A 21,802-nucleotide genomic window follows, 5' to 3' on the forward strand; every position below is an offset into this window, starting at 1 on the left:
CTAGTTTCTCTGCAACTGACTGCTTGGAGATTGAACGCTTAATTCTAGCTAAGCGTGGGTTCTCTGAATCAGTTATAGATACTCTGATCCAGGCCAGAAAGCCTGTCACCAGGAAAATTTACCATAAGATATGGCGGAAATATCTTTGTTGGTGTGAATCCAAGGGTTACTCGTGGAGTAAGATTAGGATTCCAAGGATATTGTCTTTTCTCCAAGAAGGATTGGAGAAAGGATTGTCAGCTAGTTCCTTAAAGGGACAGATATCTGCTCTGTCTATCCTGTTACACAAGCGTCTGGCAGCAGTACAAGACGTTCAGGCGTTTGCACAGGCTCTAGTTAGAATCAAGCCTGTCTATAAACCTGTGGCTCCTCCATGGAGTCTAAATTTAGTTCTTTCAGTTGTTCAAGGGGTTCCGTTTGAACCTTTACATTCCATAGATATTAAGCTATTATCTTTGAAAGTTTTGTTTTTGGTAGCTATTTCTTCTGCTCGAAGAGTTTCAGAATTGTCTGCTTTGCAGTGTAATTCACCCTATCTGGTGTTCCATGCAGATAAGGTTGTTTTGCGTACCAAACCTGGTTTCCTTCCAAAAGTGGTTTCTAATAAGAATATTAACCAGGAAATCATTGTTCCTTCTCTGTGCCCTAATCCAGTTTCTAAGAAGGAACGACTGTTACACAATCTTGATGTGGTTCGTGCTTTAAAATTCTATTTAAAAGCAACTAAAGATTTCAGACAAACATCATCCTTGTTTGTTGTCTATTCTGGTAAGAGGAAAGGTCAAAAAGTGACTACTACCTCTCTTTCCTTCTGGCTGAAAAGCATCATCCGATTGGCATATGAGACTGCTGGACAGCAGCCTCCTGAACGAATTACCGCTCTTTCCACCAGAGCTGTGGCTTCCACATGGGCTTTCAAGAATGAGGCTTCTGTTGAACAGATTTGTAAGGCAGCGACTTGGTCTTCACTGCATACTTTTGCCAAATTTTACAAATTCGATACTTTTGCTTCTTCAGAGGCTATTTTTGGGAGAAAGGTTTTGCAAGCAGTGGTGCCTTCCGTTTAGGTTACCTGACTTGTTCTCCCCCCTTCATCCGTGTCCTAAAGCTTTGGTATTGGTATCCCACAAGTAAGTATGAATCCGTGGACTGGATACACCATGTAAGAGAAAACAGAATTTATGCTTACCTGATAAATTACTTTCTCTTACGGTGTATCCAGTCCACGGCCCGCCCTGGCAATTAAGTCAGGTTCAAATTTATTTTTGTAAAACTACAGTCACCACTGCACCCTATGGTTTCTCCTTTTTCTCCTAACCGTCGGTCGAATGACTGGGGGGCGGAGCACTCAGGGGGAGCTATATGGACAGCTCTGCTGTGTGCTCTCTTTGCCACTTCCTGTAGGGAATGAGAATATCCCACAAGTAAGGATGAATCCGTGGACTGGATACACCGTAAGAGAAAGTAATTTATCAGGTAAGCATAAATTCTGTTTTTTTCATTAGTGTTTTCCAAGCTTGCTTACTTCATTACTAGCCTGTTAAACATGACACTGAGGAAACTCATTGTTCAATTTGTTTAGAAGCCATTGTGGAACCCCCTCTAAGAATGTGTCCCAATTGTACTGATATGACTATAAATTGCAAACAGCATATTTTGACTTTGAAATTTGGCTTTAAATGATTCTCAGACAGAAGGAAATCAGGTTTCGCCATCTAGTTCTCCCCAAGTGTCACAACCAGTTTCGCCCGCACAAGCAACGCCAAGTACTTCTAGTGCGTCTAATTCTTTCACCTTGCAAGATATGGCTTCAGTTATGAATACTACCCTCACAGAGGTTTTATCTAAACTGCCAGGGTTGCAAGGAAAGCGCAGTAGCTCTGGGTTAAGAACAAATGCTGAGCCTTGTGACGCTTTAGTAGCCGTATCCGATATTCCCTCACAATGTTCTGAGGTAGGGATGAGGGATTTCCTGTCTGAGGGAGAGATTTCTGATTCAGGAAAGATGTTCCCTCAGACAGATTCAGATATGACAACATTTAAATTTAAGCTAGAGCACCTCCGTTTATTGCTCAGTGAGGTGTTAGCTACTCTGGATGATTGTGACCCTATTGTTGTTCCAGAGAAATTGTGTAAAATGGACAAATATTTAGAGGTTCCTGTTTACACTGTTTTTCCGGTCACTAAGAGGATTTCGGACATTGTTACTAAGGAGTGGGATAAACCAGGTATTCCGTTCGCTCCCCCCCCTGTTTTTAAGAAAACATTTCCCATATCTGACACCATAAAGGACTCATGGCAGACGGTCCCTAAGGTGGAGGGAGCTATTTCTACTCTGGCTAAGCGTACAACTATACCTATTGAGGACAGTTGTGCTTTCATTGATCCTATGGAGAAAAAGTTAGAGGGTCTCCTAAAGAAAATTTTTGTTGATCAGGGTTTTCTTCTTCAACCTATAGCGTGCATTGTTCCGGTAACCACTGAAGCTGCTTTTTGGTTTGAGGCTCTAGAAGAGGCTCTTCAGATGGAGACCCCACTAGATGATATTTTGGATGTGTCATCTAAATCTAAGCTTTTGTCCATCCCTTTCAAAGGTAAGACCCTATTTGGGCCTGCACTGAAAGAGATCATTTCAGACATTACTGGAAGGAAGGGTCATACACTCCCTTAGGATAAGTCAAATAAGTCAAGGACCAAACAAAATAATTTTCGTTCCTTTCGAAACTTCAAGATTGGTCCCAATTCCTCTTCCCCTGCTGCAAAGCAAGAGGGGAACTTTGCTCAACCCAAGCCAACCTGGAGACCTAATCAGGCTTGGAACAAGGGTAAACAGGCCAAAAAGCCTGCTGCTGCCACTAAGTCAGCATGAAGGGGTAGCCCCCGATCCAGGACCGGATCTAGTAGGGGGCAGATTCTCTCTCTTTGCTCAGGCCTGGGCAAGAGACGTTCAGGATTCCTGGGCAGTAGAAATTGTAACCCAGGGATACCTTCTAGATTTCAAGGATTCCCCTCCAAGGGGGAGGTTCCATCTTTCTCAATTGTCTGTAAACCCGACTAAAATAGAGGCGTTCTTACGCTGTGTAGAAGACCTTTTTACCATGGGAGTAACAAGCATTATCAGTTTGTGGCTCTTCCCTTCGGGTTGGCCACGGCGCCACGAATCTTCACAAAGGTGCTAGGGTCCCTTCTGGCGGTTCTAAGGCCACGGGGCATAGCAGTGGCCCCTTATCTAGATGACATTCTAATTCAAGCGTCGACTTTCCAACTAGCCAAGTCCCACACAGACTTAGTGTTGGCTTTTCTAAGTTCTCACGGGTGGAAGGTGAACATAAAAAAGAGATCTCTTTCTCCCCTCACAAGGGTTTCCTTTCTAGGGACTCTGATAGACTCGGTGGAAATGGAAATATTTCTGACGGAGGTCAGGAAGTCAAAGATTTTGTCCACCTGCCGTGCTCTTCATTCCATTCCTCGGCCGTCAGTGGCTCAGTGTATGGAGGTAATCGGGCTAATGGTAGCGGCAATGGACATAGTTCCGTTTGCTCGCTTGCATCTCAGACCACTTTAACTATGCATGCTCAATCAGTGGAATGGGGATTATGCGGATTTTTCTCCTCAGATAAATCTGGATCAAGAGACCAGAGACTCTCTTCTTTGGTGGTTGTCACAGGATCATCTGTCCCAGGAAATGTGTTTCCGCAGGCCAGATTGGGTTATAGTAACGACAGACGCCAGCCTTCTGGGCTGGGGTGCAGTCTGGAATTCCCTGAAAGCTCAGGGTTTGTGGACTCGGGAGGAGGCCCTCCTACCGATAAATATTCTGGAATTAAGAGCGATATTCAATGCTTTCCAGGCATGGCCTCAGCTGGCTTCGGCCAGATTCATCAGGTTTCAGTCGGACAACATGACTGTGGCTTATATCAATCAACCAGGCGGAACAAAGAGTTCTTTGGCGATGACAGAAGTCTCAAGAAAATTCGATGGGCAGAGGATCACTCTTGCCATCTGTCAGCAATCTATATCCCAGGAGTAGAGAACTGGGAGGCGGATTTTCTACGTCGTCAGACTTTTCATCCGGGGGAGTGGGAACTCCATCCGGAGGTGTTTGCTCACCTGGTTCGGCTATGGGGCACACCAGAATTGGATCTGATGGCGTCTCGTCAGAACGCCAAACTTCCTCGTTACGGATCCAGGTCAAGGGATCCTCAGGCAGTACTGATAGATGCTCTAGCAGTACCCTGGTCGTTCAACCTGCCTTATGTGTTTCCATTATTTCCTCTCCTTCCTCGTTTGATTGCCAGAATCAAACAGGAGAGCGCTTCAGTGATCTTGATAGCTCCTGCGTGGCCACACAGGACTTGGTATGCAGGCCTGGTGGACATGTCATCTCTGCCACCATGGACTCTGCCATTGAGACGGGACCTTCTCATTCAAGGTCCATTCCAGCATCCAAATCTAATTTCTCTGCAACTGACTGCGTGGAGATTGAACGCTTGATTTTATCAAAGCGGGGTTTCTCTGAGTCGGTCATAGATACCTTGATTCAGGCTCGAAAGCCTGTTACCAGGAAAATCTATCATAAGATATGGCGTAAATATCTTTTTTGGTGCGAATCCAAAGGCTACTCCTGGAGTAAAATCAGGATTCCTAGGATTTTGTCTTTTCTCCAAGAGGGATTGGAGAATGGATTGTCAGCTAGTTCCCTTAAAGGACAGATATCTGCTCTGTCTGTTCTGTTGCACAAGCGTCTGGCAGATGTCCCAGACGTTCAGGCTTTTTGTCAGGCTTTAGCTAGAATTAAGCCTCTGTTTAAATCTGTTGCTCCGCCATGGAGTTTAAATTTAGTTCTGAGAGTTCTTCAGGGGGTTCCGTTTGAGCCCATGCATTCATGGATATTAAGCTTTTATCTTGAAAAGTTACAATGTGACTCACCTTATCTTGTGTTCCATGCTGATAAGGTGGTTTTGCGTACCAGGCCTGGGTTCCTACCTAAGGTTGTTACTGACAGGAATATCAATTAAGAAATTGTTGTTCCTTCTCTGTGTCCTAATCCTTCTTGTAAGAAGGAACGTCTGTTGCACAACTTGGATGTGGTTCGTGCTTTGAAATTCTATTTACAGGCAACCAAAACATTTTCGTCAAACATCTTCTTTGTTTGTTGTCTATTCTTGAAAGTGTAGGGGTCATAAGGCTACAGCGACTTCTCTTTCCTTTTGGCTGAAAAGCATCATCCGTTTGGCTTATGATTCTGCTGGACAGCAGCCTTCTGAAAGGATTACAGTTCATTCTACTAGAGCGGTAGCTTCCACATGGGCTTTTAAAAATGCTTCTGTTGAACAAATTTGTAAGGCTGCAACTTGGTCTTCGCTCCATACCTTTTAAAAATTTTACAAATTTGATACTTTTGCTTCTTCGGAGGCTATTTTTGGGAGAAAGGTTTTACAAGCAGTGGTGCCTTCCGTTTAGGTTTCTGTCTTGTCCCTCCCTTCATCCGTGTCCTAAAGCTTTGGTATTGGTATCCCACAAGTAAGGATGAATCCGTGGACTCGGTACATCATGCAAAAGAAAACAAAATTTATGCTTACCTGATCAATTTCTTTCTTTTGCGATGTACCGAGTCCACGGCCCGCCCTGTCTATTCAAGACAGATAGTATTTTTTATGTAAACTTCAGTCACCTCTGCACCTTATAGTTTCTCCTTTTCTTCCTTGGCCTTTGGTCGAATGACTGGGGGGGGGGAGTTAAGGGGGGAGCTATATAGACAGCTCTGCTGTGGTGCTCTTTGCTACTTCCTGTTAGGAAGGACAATATCCCACAAGTAAGGATGAATCTGTGGACTCGGTACATCGCAAAAGAAAGAAATTTATCAGGTAAGCATACATTTTGTTTCTTTCATGTAATTAGCAAGAGTCCATGAGCTAGTGACGTATGGGATATACATTCCTACCAGGAGGGGCAAAGTTTCCCAAACCTCAAAATGCCTATAAATACACCCCTCACCACACCCACAATTCAGTTTTACAAACTTTGCCTCCTATGGAGATGGTGAAGTAAGTTTGTGCTAGATTCTACGTTGATATGCGCTCCGCAGCAAGTTGGAGCCCGGTTTTCCTCTCAGCGTGCAGTGAATGTCAGAGGGATGTGAGGAGAGTATTGCCTATTTGAATGCAGTGATCTCCTTCTACGGGGTCTATTTCATAGGTTCTCTGTTATCGGTCGTAGAGATTCATCTCTTACCTCCCTTTTCAGATCGACGATATACTCTTATATATATACCATTACCTCTGCTGATTCTCGTTTCAGTACTGGTTTGGCTTTCTACAAACATGTAGATGAGTGTCCTGGGGTAAGTAAATCTTATTTTCTGTGACACTCTAAGCTATGGTTGGGCACTTTGTTTATAAAGTTCTAAATATATGTATTGAAACATTTATTTGCCTTGACTCAGAATGTTCAACATTCCTTATTTTCAGACAGTCAGTTTCATATTTGGGATAATGCATTTGAATCAAACATTTTTTCTTACCTTAACAATTTGACTCTTTTTTCCCTGTGGGCTGTTAGGCTCGCGGGGGCTGAAAATGCTTCATTTTATTGCGTCATTCTTGGCGCAAAAAATCTTTTCTGTTTCCGGCGTCATACGTGTCGCCGGAAGTTGCGTCATTTTTTGACGTTCTTTTGCGCCAAAAATGTCGGCGTTCCGGATGTGGCGTCATTTTTGGCGCCAAAAGCATTTAGGCGCCAAATAATGTGGGCGTCGCTTTTGTCTCCACATTATTTAAGTCTCATTTTTCATTGCTTCTGGTTGCTAGAAGCTTGTTCTATGACATTTTTTCCCATTCCTGAAACTGTCATTTAAGGAATTTGATCAATTTTGCTTTATATGTTGTTTTTTCTCTTACATATTGCAAGATGTCTCACGTTGCATCTGAGTCAGAAGATACTTCAGGAAAATCGCTGTCTAGTGCTGGAACTACCAAAGCTAAGTGTATCTGCTGTAAACTTTTGGTAGCTATTCCTCCGGCTGTTGTTTGTGTTAATTGTCATGACAAACTTGTTAATGCAGATAATATTTCCTTTAGTAATGTACCATTGCCTGTTGCAGTTCCTTCAACATCTAAGGTGCAGAATGTTCCTGATAAAATAAGAGATTTTGTTTCTGAATCCATCAAGAAGGCTATGTCTGTTATTTCTCCTTCTAGAAAACATAAAAAATCTTTTAAAACTTCTCTCCCTACAGATGAATTTTTAAATTAACATCATCATTCTGATTCTGATGACTCTTCTGGTTCAGAGGATTCTGTCTCAGAGATTGATGCTGATAAATCTTCATATTTATTTAAAATGGAATTTATTCGTTCTTTACTTAAAGAAGTACTAATTGCTTTAGAAATAGAGGATTCTGGTCCTCTTGATACTAATTCTAAACGTTTAGATAAGGTATTTAAATCTCCTGTGGTTATTCCAGAAGTTTTTCCTGTTCCTAATGCTATTTCTGAAGTAATTTCTAAAGAATGGGATAAATTGGGTAATTCATTTACTCCTTCTAAACGTTTTAAGCAATTATATCCTGTGCCGTCTGACAGATTAGAATTTTGGGACAAAATCCCTAGAGTTGATGGGGCTATTTCTTCCCTTGCTAAACGTACTACTATTCCTACGTCAGATGGTACTTCGTTTAAGGATCCTTTAGATAGGAAAATTGAATCCTTTCTAAGAAAAGCTTATCTGTGTTCAGGTAATCTTCTTAGACCTGCTATATCATTGGCTGATGTTGCTGCAGCTTCAACTTTTTGGTTGGAAACTTTAGCGCAACAAGTAACGGATCATGATTCTCATAATATTATTATTATTCTTCAGCATGCTAATAATTTTATCTGTGATGCCATTTTTGATATTATCAGAGTTGATGTCAGGTTTATGTCTCTAGCTATTTTAGCTAGAAGAGCTTTATGGCTTAAGACTTGGAATGCTGATATGGCTTCTAAATCAACTCTACTTTCCATTTCTTTCCAGGGTAACAAATTATTTGGTTCTCAGTTGGATTCTATTATCTCAACTGTTACTGGTGGGAAAGGAACTTTTTTACCACAGGATAAAAAATCTAAGGGTAAAAACAGGGCTAATAATCGTTTTCGTTCCTTTCGTTTCAACAAAGAACAAAAGCCTGATCCTTCATCCTCAGGAGCAGTTTCAGTTTGGAAACCATCTCCAGTCTGGAATAAATCCAAGCCTTCTAGAAAGGCAAAGCCTGCTTCTAAGTCCACATGAAGGTGCGGCCCTCATTCCAGCTCAGCTGGAAGGGGGCAGGTTACGTTTTTTTCAAAGAAATTTGGATCAATTCTGTTCACAATCTTTGGATTCAGAACATTGTTTCAGAAGGGTACAGAATTGGTTTCAAGATGAGACCTCCTGCAAAGAGATTTTTTTCTTTCCCGTGTCCCAGTAAATCCAGTGAAAGCTCAAGCATTTCTGAATTGTGTTTCAGATCTAGATTTGGCTGGAGTAATTATGCCAGTTCCAGTTTCGGAACAGGGGATGGGGTTTTATTCAAATCTCTTCATTGTACCAAAGAAGGAGAATTCCTTCAGACCAGTTCTGGATCTAAAAATATTGAATCGTTATGTAAGGATACCAACGTTCAAAATGGTAACTGTAAGGACTATCTTGCCTTTTGTTCAGCAAGGGCATTATATGTCCACAATAGATTTACAGGATGCATATCTGCATATTCCGATTCATCCAGATCATTATCAGTTCCTGAGATTCTCTTTTCTGGACAAGCATTACCAGTTTGTGGCTCTGCCGTTTGGCCTAGCTACAGCTCCAAGAATTTTTACAAAGGTTCTCGGTGCCCTTCTGTCTGTAATCAGAGAACAGGGTATTGTGGTATTTCCTTATTTGGACGATATCTTGGTACTTGCTCAGTCTTTACATTTAGCAGAATCTCATACGAATCGACTTGTGTTGTTTCTTCAAGATCATGGTTGGAGGATCAATTCACCAAAAAGTTCATTGATTCCTCAGACAAGGGTAACCTTTCTGGGTTTCCAGATAGATTCAGTGTCCATGACTCTGTCTTTAACAGACAAGAGACGTCTAAAATTGATTTCAGCTTGTCGAAATCTTCAGTCACAATCATTCCCTTCGGTAGCTTTATGCATGGAAATTCTAGGTCTTATGACTGCTGCATCGGACGCGATCCCCTTTGCTCGTTTTCACATGCGACCTCTTCAGCTCTGTATGCTGAATCAATGGTGCAAGGATTACACAAAGATATCTCAATTAATATCTTTAAAACCGATTGTACGACACTCTCTAACGTGGTGGACAGATCACCATCGTTTAATTCAGGGGGCTTCTTTTGTGCTTCCGACCTGGACTGTAATTTCAACAGATGCAAGTCTCACAGGTTGGGGAGCAGTGTGGGGATCTCTGATAGCACAAGGAGTTTGGGAATCTCAGGAGGTGAGATTACGATCAATATTTTGGAACTCCGTGCAATTTTCAGAGCTCTTCAGTTTTGGCCTCTTCTGAAGAGAGAATCGTTCATTTGTTTTCAGACAGACAATGTCACAACTGTGGCATACATCAATCATCAAGGAGGGACTCACAGTCCTCTGGCTATGAAAGAAGTATCTCGAATTCTGGTTTGGGCGGAATCCAGCTCCTGTCTAATCTCTGCGGTTCATATCCCAGGTATAGACAATTGGGAAGCGGATTATCTCAGTCACCAAACGTTGCATCCGGGCGAATGGTCTCTTCACCCAGAGGTATTTCTTCAGATTGTTCAAATGTGGGAACTTCCAGAAATAGATCTGATGGCGTCTCATCTAAACAAGAAACTTCCCAGGTATCTGTCCAGATCCCGGGATCCTCAGGCGGAGGCAGTGGATGCATTATCACTTCCTTGGAAGTATCATCCTGCCTATATCTTTCCGCCTCTAGTTCTTCTTCCAAGAGTAATCTCCAAGATTCTGAAGGAATGCTCATTTGTTCTGCTGGTAGCTCCGGCATGGCCTCACAGGTTTTGGTATGCGGATCTTGTCCGGATGGCCTCTTGCCAACCGTGGACTCTTCCGTTAAGACCAGACCTTCTGTCGCAAGGTCCTTTTTTCCATCAGGATCTGAAATCCTTAAATTTAAAGGTATGGAGATTGAACGCTTGATTCTTGGTCAAAGAGGTTTCTCTGACTCTGTGATTAATACTATGTTACAGGCGCGTAAATCTGTATCTAGAGAGATATATTATAGAGTCTGGAAGACCTATATTTCTTGGTGTCTTTCTCATCATTTTTCTTGGCATTCTTTTAGAATACCGAGAATTTTACAGTTTCTTCAGGATGGTTTAGATAAGGGTTTGTCCGCAAGTTCCTTGAAAGGTCAAATCTCTGCTCTTTCTGTTCTTTTTCACAGAAAGATTGCTATTCTTCCTGATATTCATTGTTTTGTACAAGCTTTGGTTCGTATAAAACCTGTCATTAAGTCAATTTCTCCTCCTTGGAGTTTGAATTTGGTTCTGGGGGCTCTTCAAGCTCCTCCGTTTGAACCTATGCATTCATTAGACATTAAATTACTTTCTTGGAAAGTTTTGTTCCTTTTGGCAATCTCTTCTGCCAGAAGAGTTTCTGAATTATCTTCTCTTTCTTGTGAGTCTCCTTTTCTGATTTTTCATCAGGATAAGGCGGTGTTGCGAACTTCTTTTGAATTTTTACCTAAAGTTGTGAATTCCAACAACATTAGTAGAGAAATTGTGGTTCTTTCATTATGTCCTAATCCTAAGAATTCTAAGGAGAAATCGTTGCATTCTTTGGATGTTGTTAGAGCTTTGAAATATTATGTTGAAGCTACTAAGTCTTTCCGAAAGACTTCTAGTTTATTTGTTATCTTTTCCGGTTCTAGAAAAGGCCAGAAAGCTTCTGCCATTTCTTTGGCATCTTGGTTGAAATTTTTAATTCATCTTGCCTATGTTGAGTCGGGTAAAACTCCGCCTCAGAGGATCACAGCTCATTCTACTAGGTCAGTTTCTACTTCCTGGGCGTTTAGGAATGAAGCTTCGATTGATCAGATTTGCAAAGCAGCAACTTGGTCCTCTTTGCATACTTTTACTAAATTCTACCATTTTGATGTATTTTCTTCTTCTGAAGCAGTTTTTGGTAGAAAAGTACTTCAGGCAGCGGTTTCAGTTTGAATCTTCTGCTTATGTTTTTCATTAAACTTTATTTTGGGTGTGGATTATTTTCAGCAGGAATTGGCTGTCTTTATTTTATCCCTCCTTCTCTAGTGACTCTTGTGTGGAAAGATCCACATCTTGGGTAGTCATTATCCCATACGTCACTAGCTCATGGACTCTTGCTAATTACATGAAAGAAAACATAATTTATGTAAGAACTTACCTGATAAATTCATTTCTTTCATATTAGCAAGAGTCCATGAGGCCCGCCCTTTTTTTGTTGTGGTTATGATTTTTGTATAAAGCACAATTATTCCAATTCCTTATTTTATATGCTTTCGCACTTTTTTATCACCCCACTTCTTGGCTATTCGTTAAACTGAATTGTGGGTGTGGTGAGGGGTGTATTTATAGGCATTTTGAGGTTTGGGAAACTTTGCCCCTCCTGGTAGGAATGTATATCCCATACGTCACTAGCTCATGGACTCTTGCTAATATGAAAGAAATGAATTTATCAGGTAAGTTCTTACATAAATTATGTTTTTTGTGAATTTTCCTTTTTCAGAGACACCCCACAAAAACATTTATTCAGCAACAAAGTGTTCTGGTTGATCAGTGGCACATAGCAATGAGATACACGTAGGTCATTCACATGCAGAAGTTTATATACCATTTATTTTTAAAGACACGATGAGTCCACGGATCATAATCCTTACTTGTGGGATTACACCACCTGGTCAGCAGGAGGAGGCAAAGAGCACCACAGCAGAACTGTATATAAAGCTCCTCCCTTCCCTCCCACTCCAGTCATTCTCTTTGCCTGCGTTAGTGATAGGAAAAGGTAAAGTGAGGTGTTAGTTTAGATTCTTCAATCAAGAGTTTATTATTTTTAAAGTAGTTCCAGAGAGTGCTACTTTGTTCTAGGGTGTAGCCTTGGTCCATATCAGTCTCTGTAGTAGAGCCTTGGTGGCTTTAGAGCAATGGGAACTTGTGGAACATAATTTTCACTACGCCTCCCATATTTCTTCTGCCCTATATCCTTCAGCCTGAGGTTCTCACTGACTCAGCATTTGTTTGTTTTTTCAGGCCAATGTGAGGGAGAGGACCTCTCAAGCTTGGGACCTACCCTGCTGCCAGGCAGTGTATAAGGTAAGTGCTACCTTTTTTGGGATCTAAGGAGTCTTAGTATATTTAACATTAACACTATGGAGCATAAGGGGTTTAATGGAAAAACTTGTTTAGGTTTGGATGGTTTTCAGACTTTCAGGCTGAAAGTTTTCTTTTGGGCAGTGACAAGACACTGCGGCTGGAGTTATGTTGCTTAGTTTATTTTTATGGAGGGCTCCGGTGGTTTCACAGTATTTTTCTCCCGGAGGGAGAGACATTATGCTTTAGGTACGCCCACAATGGGCGGGACTTCCTGTATTTGCCCGCCTCTTCACTTAACGCTGTTTTTCTGAAAAGTTTAGTGCGTCACTCAGCTGGGCTAGTTGATTGTCGGTGCTAGAGCGGCATGTAGTATACTTTCAATGCGCTCATAGCACGGATGCGGGGAAGTCCGGTTCAGAGGCTGACTGTGAAACGGATTGTTACAAGCATAAAACCTTGGTCTACGGACGTGTCATCCAAGTCTAAGCTTCTAGCTATTCCTTACAAAGGAAAAACCTTGTTTGGACCAGGCCTGAAGGAAATTATCTCTGACATCACGGGGTCATCTCCTTACTCAGGATAAGAGAAATAAACAAAAAGGACGACATAGTAATTTATGTTCCTTTCATAATTTCAAGGGAAATTCTTTCTCTTTCTCCTCTAAACAAGAAGAAAACTATTCGCAATCTAAGCGTACTTGGATCCCAACCAGCCTTGGAACAAGGGTAAACAGTCCAAGAAGCCTGCTGCTGACTCCAAAACAGCATGAAGGGCATGCCCCCGATCCGGGATTTCAGTTGGCTTCGGCCCAGTTCATCAGATTTCAGTCGGACAACATGAGTGGCTTACATCAATCATCAGGGAGGAACGAGGAGTTCCTTAGCGATGACCGAGGTAGCCAAGATAATCCAGTGGGCGGAGGCCCATTCTTGCCATCTGTCAGCGATCCACATCCCAGGGGTGGACAACTGGGAGGCGGACTTTCTGAGCAGACAGACTTTTCATCCGGGAGAGTGGGAACTTCATCCGGAAGTTTTCTCCAATCTGATTCTCAAATGTGGTCGGCCGGAGTTAGATCTCATGGCATCTTGTCAGAATGCCAAGCTCCTGAGATACGGGTCGAGGTCCAGGGATCCCCAGGCGGAGCTGATAGATGCTCTGGCAGTTCCTTGGCCCTTCAGCCTAGCATATATATTTTCCCTGTTGCTCTTCTTCCTCAGGTCATTGCTCGAATCAAACAGGAGAAGGCATCAGTAATCCTCATTGCTCCTACGTGGCCTCGCAGGATTTGGTATGCCGTTCTGGTGGACATGTCATACCTGCCACCTTGGAGACTTCCATTGAGGATGGATCTTCTCATTCAAGGACCCCCTTCCTTCACCTAAATCTAGTTTCTCTGAAGCTGACTGCTTGGAGATTTAAAGCTTAATCCTTTCCAAGCGGAGTTTTTCTGATTCGGTCATAGAGACCTTGATTCAAGCGCGTAAGCCTGTAACTAGAAAAATTTACCATAAGATTTGGCGTAAATATCTTTATTGGTGTGAATCCAAGGGCTACTCATGGAGTAGTTAGGATTCCCAGAATTTTGTCTTTTCTTCAAGAAGGTTTGGAGAAGGGTTTATCGACACGTTCCCTAAAGGGTCAGATCTCTGCCTTATCTATTTTGTTGCATAAACGTCTGACAGATGTCCCTGATGTTCAATATTTTTGTCAGGCCTTGGTTAGGATCAGGCCTGTGTTCCAACCAGTTACTCCTCCATGGAGTCTGAATTTAGTTCTTAAAGTTCTCCAAGGGGCTCTGTTTGAACCTATGCATTCCTTAGATATTAAGTTATTATCTTGTTAAGTTTTTTATTTCTTGTTGCTATTTCTTCAGCTCGAAGAGTGTCTGAGCTTTCGGCGTTGCATTACAATTCGCCTTACCTTATTTTCCATTCGGATAAGGTAGTTTAACGTACTAAACTAGGGTTCCTTCCTAAGGTTGTTTCAGACAGGAACATTAATCAGGAGATTGTTGTTCCTTCCTTGTGTCCTAATTCTCCTCAGAAGGAAAGGCTTGTGCATAATTTGGATGTAGTCCATGCTTTGACGAAAGTCTTTAGTTGCTTGTAAGAAAACTTCAGTCTTCTCTGTTTTCTCTGGAAAACGTAAGGGTCAGAAAGCTACGTCTACCTCTTTCTTTTTGGTTGAAGAGTATCATTCGCTTTGCATATGAGACTGCTGGACAGCAGCCTCCTGAAAGAGTTACGGCTCATTCCACTAGGGCGGTTGCTTCCTCATGGGCATTCAAGAATGAAGCTTCTGTAGAACAGATTTGCAAGGCTGCAACTTGGTCTTCTCTTCACACTTTTTCTAAATTTTACAAATTTGATACTTTTGCCTCGGCTGAGGCTGCTTTTGGGAGAAAGGTTCTTCAAGCAGTGGTGCCTTCCATTTAGGTTCCCTGTCTTGTCCCTCCCTTATTATCCGTGTACTCTAGCTTTGGTATTGAAAAGAAAATTTATGCTTACCTGATAAATTTGTTTCTTTTTAGACACAATGAGTCTACGGCCCGCCCTGTTCTTTTAAGACAGGTTGTTATTTTTTTTGTAAACTTCAGACACCTCTGCACCTTGGCTTTTCCTTTCTCTTCCTAACTTCGGTCGAATGACTGGAGTGGGAGGGAAGGGAGGAGCTACTTAACAGCTCTGCTGTGGTGCTCTTTGCTTCCTCCTGCTGACCAGGAGGTGTAATCCCACAAGTAAGGATGATGATCCGTGGACTCATCGTGTCTAAAAAGAAACAAATTTATCAGGTAAGCATATATTTTCTTTTTATCATTATGTATGTAAATAACCAATAGCCTGTTCTAGATAACTGGTAGGTTAGAAAAGTCAGCTTTCCTATTGTTTCAGAATTACTAATGTACAAGATTATTATGGCTGAGACAAAACCAGTTACATGGGATTAACACTTTCCTTGCTTTTTCACTGGTGTCAAACAAACCATGAAACTTCAAGAAAATGTATGCAGAAGTTTCAGACTGTTCCAGGCCTCAAGGGTGACTGATCTTCAGTTTCCTATGCTGCATTATTTCTGGTTCTTGGCTTAAAATAATAACATTTGAGATGTGATCCAGCAATAACGAATCTCTAGCAAGTAACTCACTGTAGCAGGCGCGGTATTTATCACGTGTGTAATCTGAAAGTACCGCAGATGTTCTCCCACTGCAGTGATCATTAAAGGACTAAATACAGTAGAATCAACAAGAAGAAAACCCAATAGCAATTAAATGAGCAGGTGGCTTTTTTTCTCATTTCAAAATGTATCCTCAAATTTGCTTTGTTCTCTTAGTATTCTTAGTTGAAAGCTAAACCTAGGAGGCTCATATACTAATATACTTGAAGGCCTTCTCTTATCTCGGTGCATATTGAAAGTTTTTCTCAGTTAGACAGTGCTAGTTCATGTGTGTCATGCGCTTTGTGCTCACTCCCGTGGAGATATTTGAGTCAGCGCTGATTGGCTAAAATGCAAGTCAGTCAAAAGCACTGAAATAAGGGGGCTTAGATACAAGGTAATCACAGAGGTAAAAAGTATATTAATGTAACCATGTTGGTTATGCAAAACTGGGGAATGTGGGTAATAAAGGGATTATCTTTTTATACAATAAAAGTTCTGGAGTAGACTGTCACTTTTAAAGTCAGTTTCTGCAAGTTAATCCGCTCTACATCAATACAAAGCACAAAAAAAGCACAGTATCAGTTGCTGCCATATCAAGTTCTGGCTAGACAGATGGAGAGCATGTCAGACCCCTTGTAATCTGACTTATATTATGTAAGATAATTTGCCTATGAGTAAAAAGGCTGCGCAACTACTTGTCTAAATGACTTGTATCTACCTTGTCAAGTTGTTTATGAAAACTTGTTCAGTTTGTAAACTCTGAAGGAATTATTAGCAGTCAGATTGTGGAACATAAAAATGACTTGCATGGGGGCAACATATCTGAGTGGATTGGCTAAAAGATATTTTGACCACTTATAACCTTTAGATTTGTTTGTGTAGGGCCTGTGTATCAGCGCTATGCAGTTAGTTTGCGGAATGTAGCATGCATACACCTCTATCATGATCTGATCTGTCGTTTTTTACCTAGATGACCTCTCGGATCATGAAGATTTGGGTGCCAATATCCCAGCCTGTCTGAGGGAGGAGCCGCTGATAGGAGACCTTGGTATGTTTTTTTTATTTTTCATGCATTTAAGCGCCTATGTGATTGTCTGTCATTATGCCCTCTATGTCTTATACAATTTACTGAGGAGGGTTAGTAAATGTCAGTTGTAGCATCAGTAATTGTAACTGTACATTGGTCAGCTGTGGTCACTACTCACTATCTTCTGTTTGTTCCCAGAATCTGCTGACCTCCCAGGCCAGTTAAGCTATGAGGAGCTGGTGAGAAGGAATGTGGTGAGTAGCCAACTAGGGTTTCTAGCACCAGGGTAGGGGAGAACACAGGGAGCTCCTATATTGGGGGAAAAACACTTGATTTTTATTTTGTGTGTGCTGGAAAGTGACTAAGTTAATGTGGGCATAGTGGGAGGCTTATATGCTTGGAATTTTATTTTTTTCTGAGGCTGTTGGGGGGTGCGAGGGGGTTGCTCTGGGGTACTTGTTCTGGGAAGTGACTATAAATGGGGGAGCATGCTTTGGGGTTTTTCTTTCTTAAGATGTGAGAGTCCATGAGCCATCACTTGTGAGATTAAATTCCAGTCCTACAGAAGAAGGCAAAACGCTTAACACAACACAGCTTTAATCCCTCCCATTTTTCCATGATTTTTATTTTTTTGCCTCCAGCAAGGAAGATGATGAAACTTGAAATGCTGATCTACTTGTTGATTAAAAGGGGTTCTCAGACTGATGTAAGACCCTTTATACCCCTCACAGCCAGGAATGGGACTGAGGGATGTAAAGGAGTACATTGGCAGTGAGATAATTGTCCTGCAGGAGTTTGTCACTTGCCTGGCATAGGTGTTGCTTGGACTGGTAATGCCATTTCCTCAGCCAGAAGAGTATTTGAGCTTTCTGCTCTATCTTGTGATTCTCTCTTTCTTTCATGTAATTGGCAAGAGTCCATGAGCTAGTTACGTATGGGATATACAATCCTACCGGGGGGGGGCAAAGTTTCCCAAACCTCAAAATGCCTATAAATACACCCCTCACCACACCCACAATTCAGTTTTACAAACTTTGCCTCCTATGGAGGTGGTGAAGTAAGTTTGTGCTAAGATTTCTACGTTGACATGCGCTTCTCAGCATTTTGAAGCCCGATTCCTCTCAGAACAACAGCGAATGTCAGAGGGACGTGAAGGGAGTATCGCCTATTAAATGCAATGATTTTCCTAACGGGGGTCTATTTCATAGGTTCTCTGTTATTGGTCGTAGAGATTCATCTCCTACCTCCCTTTTCAGATCGATATACTCTCATATTCCATTACCTTTACTGGTAACTGTTTCAGTACTGGTTTGGCTATCTGCTATATGTGGATGGGTGTCTTTCGGTAAGTATGTTTCTTTTACAAGATATGACGAGTCCACGGATTTCATCCTTATGGGATAAAGCCTCCTGTTTAGCAGGAAGTGGCATAGAGCACCCCAGTCATTCTCTTTGCCTGTGTTAGTGATAGGAAGAGGTAAAGTGAGGTGTTAGTTTGGATTCTTCAATCAAGAAGATTTATTTTAAAAATGGTGCCAGTGAGTACTATTTTTCTCAGGGAGAAATCGTCAGTCTATAACTTCCCAAGAGGAGTGGAGACATTTTATTTTTCTGCCCTGATGTTGATGATCTTAGCAAACGTTATTTAAGATCCATGCTGGTTCCCACAGAGCAGCTGAAGGTAGTGTAAAGAAAAATCTTCAGTGTGGAGAACGGTGTCATGCTACAAGCAGTATTGAGGTATGTTCAGTCTTTTGTTTCTGGGGAGACTTGATACATCAGAACAGGCTGACATTATTCCCTAACTAGGGAGGGGTAATCAGTATGCACTGTAGGAGAAACGGTGTACCTGGAATTCCCTTTTATTTTACTTATTTAATAGTGTGTTTCACTTTAAATTTATTGTATGGGCTGACGCTGGGAGATGCGGTTGCTGGCGGTTATAACTGGCTTGGCAGGAGACAATATTCACTGAGATGCGCTTTATTGCTTTGAGTGTGTATAAGAGGGGCACATGGCTTTAGTATAGTTGGAGGACCGACATGTTTTTCTTTTTTTTTTTTTTTTATCTACCCATGCGGGTCTCGGTAAGGCTAAGAGTTACGCCCACGGTGGGTGGGGCCTATTTTCGCTCACTCAGCCTTGCAGTGTGTTTTCCGGATCGGCAGCGAGGTTCTGAGGATCCGGTAGGGCCTAGCTCAGTTTTGTACTCGTAGGGTACAGAGAGCCTTGAGAACGTTGCTTCAGTGTGTTCTGGGGGCAGGTAGGCGCCGCAGCAGAGCTGTGGCAAGGAACAGGGGCCTAAATTGATATAAATTAATAAAACTGGTAAAATTGATATAACTTGATATATAACATAACCTAACAAGTGGTGCAATCTTGTTAAGCTATTTTGGGCACATAAGGGCATTTTTTTATTGCCGCAGATGTTGTTTTGACTAATAACAGAAAAATTGTTGCGCTTTTATTATTTAAAGGCGCAGTACGCTTTTAGTCAAAGTTTTTGAGTATATGTTTTGACTAAAGAGCTCAATATATCAAGTAAAGAACGACTATTATTGCTAGTCTGTTTAACATGTCTGAACTTGAGGAAACTACTTGTTCTATGTGTTTAGATGCCATTGTGGAACCCCCTCTTACTTTTTGTCCCTCATGTACTGAAAGGGCCTTACAATGTAAAGAGAAGATTTTGTTTAAGGAAAGTGTGTCTAAGGATGATTCTCAGTCTGATGAGAATTAGGGTATGCCGCTACTTTCTCCCCAAGCGTCACAACCTTTAACGCCCACCCAAGCGATGCCGGGTTCTTCAACAACGTCTACTTAATTTACTCTGCAGGATATGGCTGCAGTTATGTGATCTACCCTTACAGAGGTTTTATCTAAGTTGCCAGTGTTACAGGGCAAACGCAGCAGGACAGAAGCCAATCCGAATCCTGCGACCTCTGATGCTTTGTTGGCTATTTCCGATGTAACCTCACAGGGATCTGAATTGGGGGTCAGGGAACTTCTGTCTGAGGGAGAACTTTCCGATTCGGGAAGTGTGTTACCTCAGACGGACTCGGACGTCATGTCCTTTAGATTTAAGCTTGAACACCTCCGTCTGTTACTTCGGGAGGTTTTAGCGACTCTGGATGACTGTGACTCGATTGTGGTACCACCAGAGAAATTGTGTAAGATGGACAAATACTTAGAGGTGCCTACTTACTCTGATGTTTTTCCGGTTCCTAAGAGAATCTCGGAAATTATTACGCAGGAATGGGAAAGACCGGGTATCCCGTTCTCACCTAATTTTAAGAAACTGTATCCCATATCTGACACTGTTCGGGACTCTTGGCAAACAGTCCCTAAGGTGGAGGTTGCTATATCTACCCTGGCTAAGCGTACAACTATCCCTATTGAGGACAGTTGTGCTTTCAAAGACCCTATGGATAAGAAATTGGAGGGTCTTCTAAAAAAGTTATTTATTCATCAGGGTTTTCTTTTACAACCGACGGCCTGCATTGTACCAGTTACCACTGCGGCGGCCTTCTGGTTTGACACCTTAGAATAGTCTCTTAAGACTGAGACTCCTTTAGAGGAAATTTTAGATAGAATTAAGGCTCTTAAGCTGGCTAATTCTTTTATTACGGATGCCGCCTTTCAGATTGCCAAATGGGCGGCTAAGAATGCCGGATTTGCCATTTTAGCGCATAGAGCGTTATGGTTAAAATCTTGGTTTGCTGATGTGTCATCTAAGTCAAAGCTTTTGGCTATTCCTTTCAAAGGAAAACCCCTATTCGGGCCTGACTTGAAAGAAATCATTTCTGACATTACAGGAGGTAAGGGTCATCTCCTACCTCAGGATGGAACCGCTAAACTGAGGGGTAAACAAAATAATTTTCGTTCCTTTCGGAACTTCAAAGGAGTCCCCTCTTCTTCGTCTGCTTCCGTTAAACAGGAAGGGAATTTTGCTCAGGCCAAGTCCGTCTGGAGACCCAACCAGGCTTAGAACAAGGGTAAACAACCCAAGAAGCCCGCTGCTGCTACCAAGACAGCATGAAGGGGCGGCCCCCGATCCGGGACCGGATCTAGTAGGGGGCAGACTTTCTCTCTTTGCCCAGGCTTGGGTAAGAGATGTTCAGGACCCATGGACACTGGAAATCGTGTCTCAAGGGTATCAACTGGAATTAAAAAATTCTCTCCCAAGGGGGAGGTTTCTTCTTTAGTCAAATCTATTCATTGTCCCAAAGAAGGAAAATTCATTCAGACCAGTTCTGGATCTGAAAATTTTGAATCGTTATGTAAGAGTACCATCTTTCAAGATGGTGACTATAAGGACTATTCTGCCTTTTGTTCAGTAAGAACATTATATGTCTACAATAGACTTGCAGGATGCATACCCTTCATATTCCGATTCATCCAGATCATTATCAGTTCCTGAGATTCTCTTTTCTAGACAAGCATTACCAATTTGTTGCTCTTCCATTTGGCCTAGCAACAGCTCCAAGAATCTTTTCAAAGGTTCTAGGTGCCCTACTCTCTGTAATCAGAGAACAGGGTATTGCAGTTTTTCCTTATTTGGAAGATATCTTGGTACTAGCTCAGTCTTTTACGTTCTGCAGAATCTCACACAAATCAACTAGTGTTGTTTCTTCGAAAACATGGTTGGAGGATCAATTTACCAAAAAGTTTCTTGATTTCTCAGACAATGGTCACCTTTTTAGGTTTCCAGATAGATTCAGTGTCAATGACACTCTCTCTAACAGACAAGAGACATTTAAAATCATTCCCTTCAGTGGCTATGTGCATGGAAGTTTTAGTCCTCATGACTGCAGCATCGGACGCTATTCCGTTTGCTCGTTTTCACATGAGACCTCTTCAGCTTTGTATGCTGAATCAATGGTGCAGGGATTATACAAAGATATCACAATTAATATCCTTAAATCCCAATGTTCGACACTCTCTGACGCGGTGGTTAAATCACCAGCGTTTAGTTCAAGGGGCTTCTTTTGTTCAGCCAACCTGGACTGTGATAACTACAGATGCAAGTCTTTCAGGTTGGGGAGCTGTTTGGGGATCTCTGAAAGCACAAGGGGTTTGGAAATCTCAAGAGGCGAGATTACCAATCAACATTTTAGAACTCCGTGCAATTCTCAGAGCTCTTCCGTTTTGGCCTCTGTTGAAGAGAGAACCGTTCATTTACTTTCAGACAGACAATATCACAACTGTGGCATATGTTATTTGTTATGGTATAACCCTGTTATCAAGGGTTAATACCAGATGAAAGATGCCCTGAATATGGGATCAGCAACACACAA

General features: G+C 42.0%; 1 protein-coding gene across 2 annotated transcripts in view; it reads left to right on the plus strand.

Moving 5' to 3' along the window:
* Nucleotides 1-21,802, plus strand: part of NCAPH2 (non-SMC condensin II complex subunit H2) — a 382,774-nt gene that overhangs the window by 228,471 nt on the left and 132,501 nt on the right. For both annotated transcript variants that reach the window (XM_053716310.1, XM_053716311.1), the window contains exons 17-18: nt 16,449-16,526; nt 16,704-16,759. In XM_053716310.1, the coding sequence (XP_053572285.1) occupies nt 16,449-16,526; nt 16,704-16,759 (134 nt within the window). The remainder of the gene's footprint in view (nt 1-16,448; nt 16,527-16,703; nt 16,760-21,802) is intronic.

Source organism: Bombina bombina, chromosome 6 (assembly GCF_027579735.1).
Source record: "Bombina bombina isolate aBomBom1 chromosome 6, aBomBom1.pri, whole genome shotgun sequence".
NCBI classification, from domain to species: domain Eukaryota; kingdom Metazoa; phylum Chordata; class Amphibia; order Anura; family Bombinatoridae; genus Bombina; species Bombina bombina.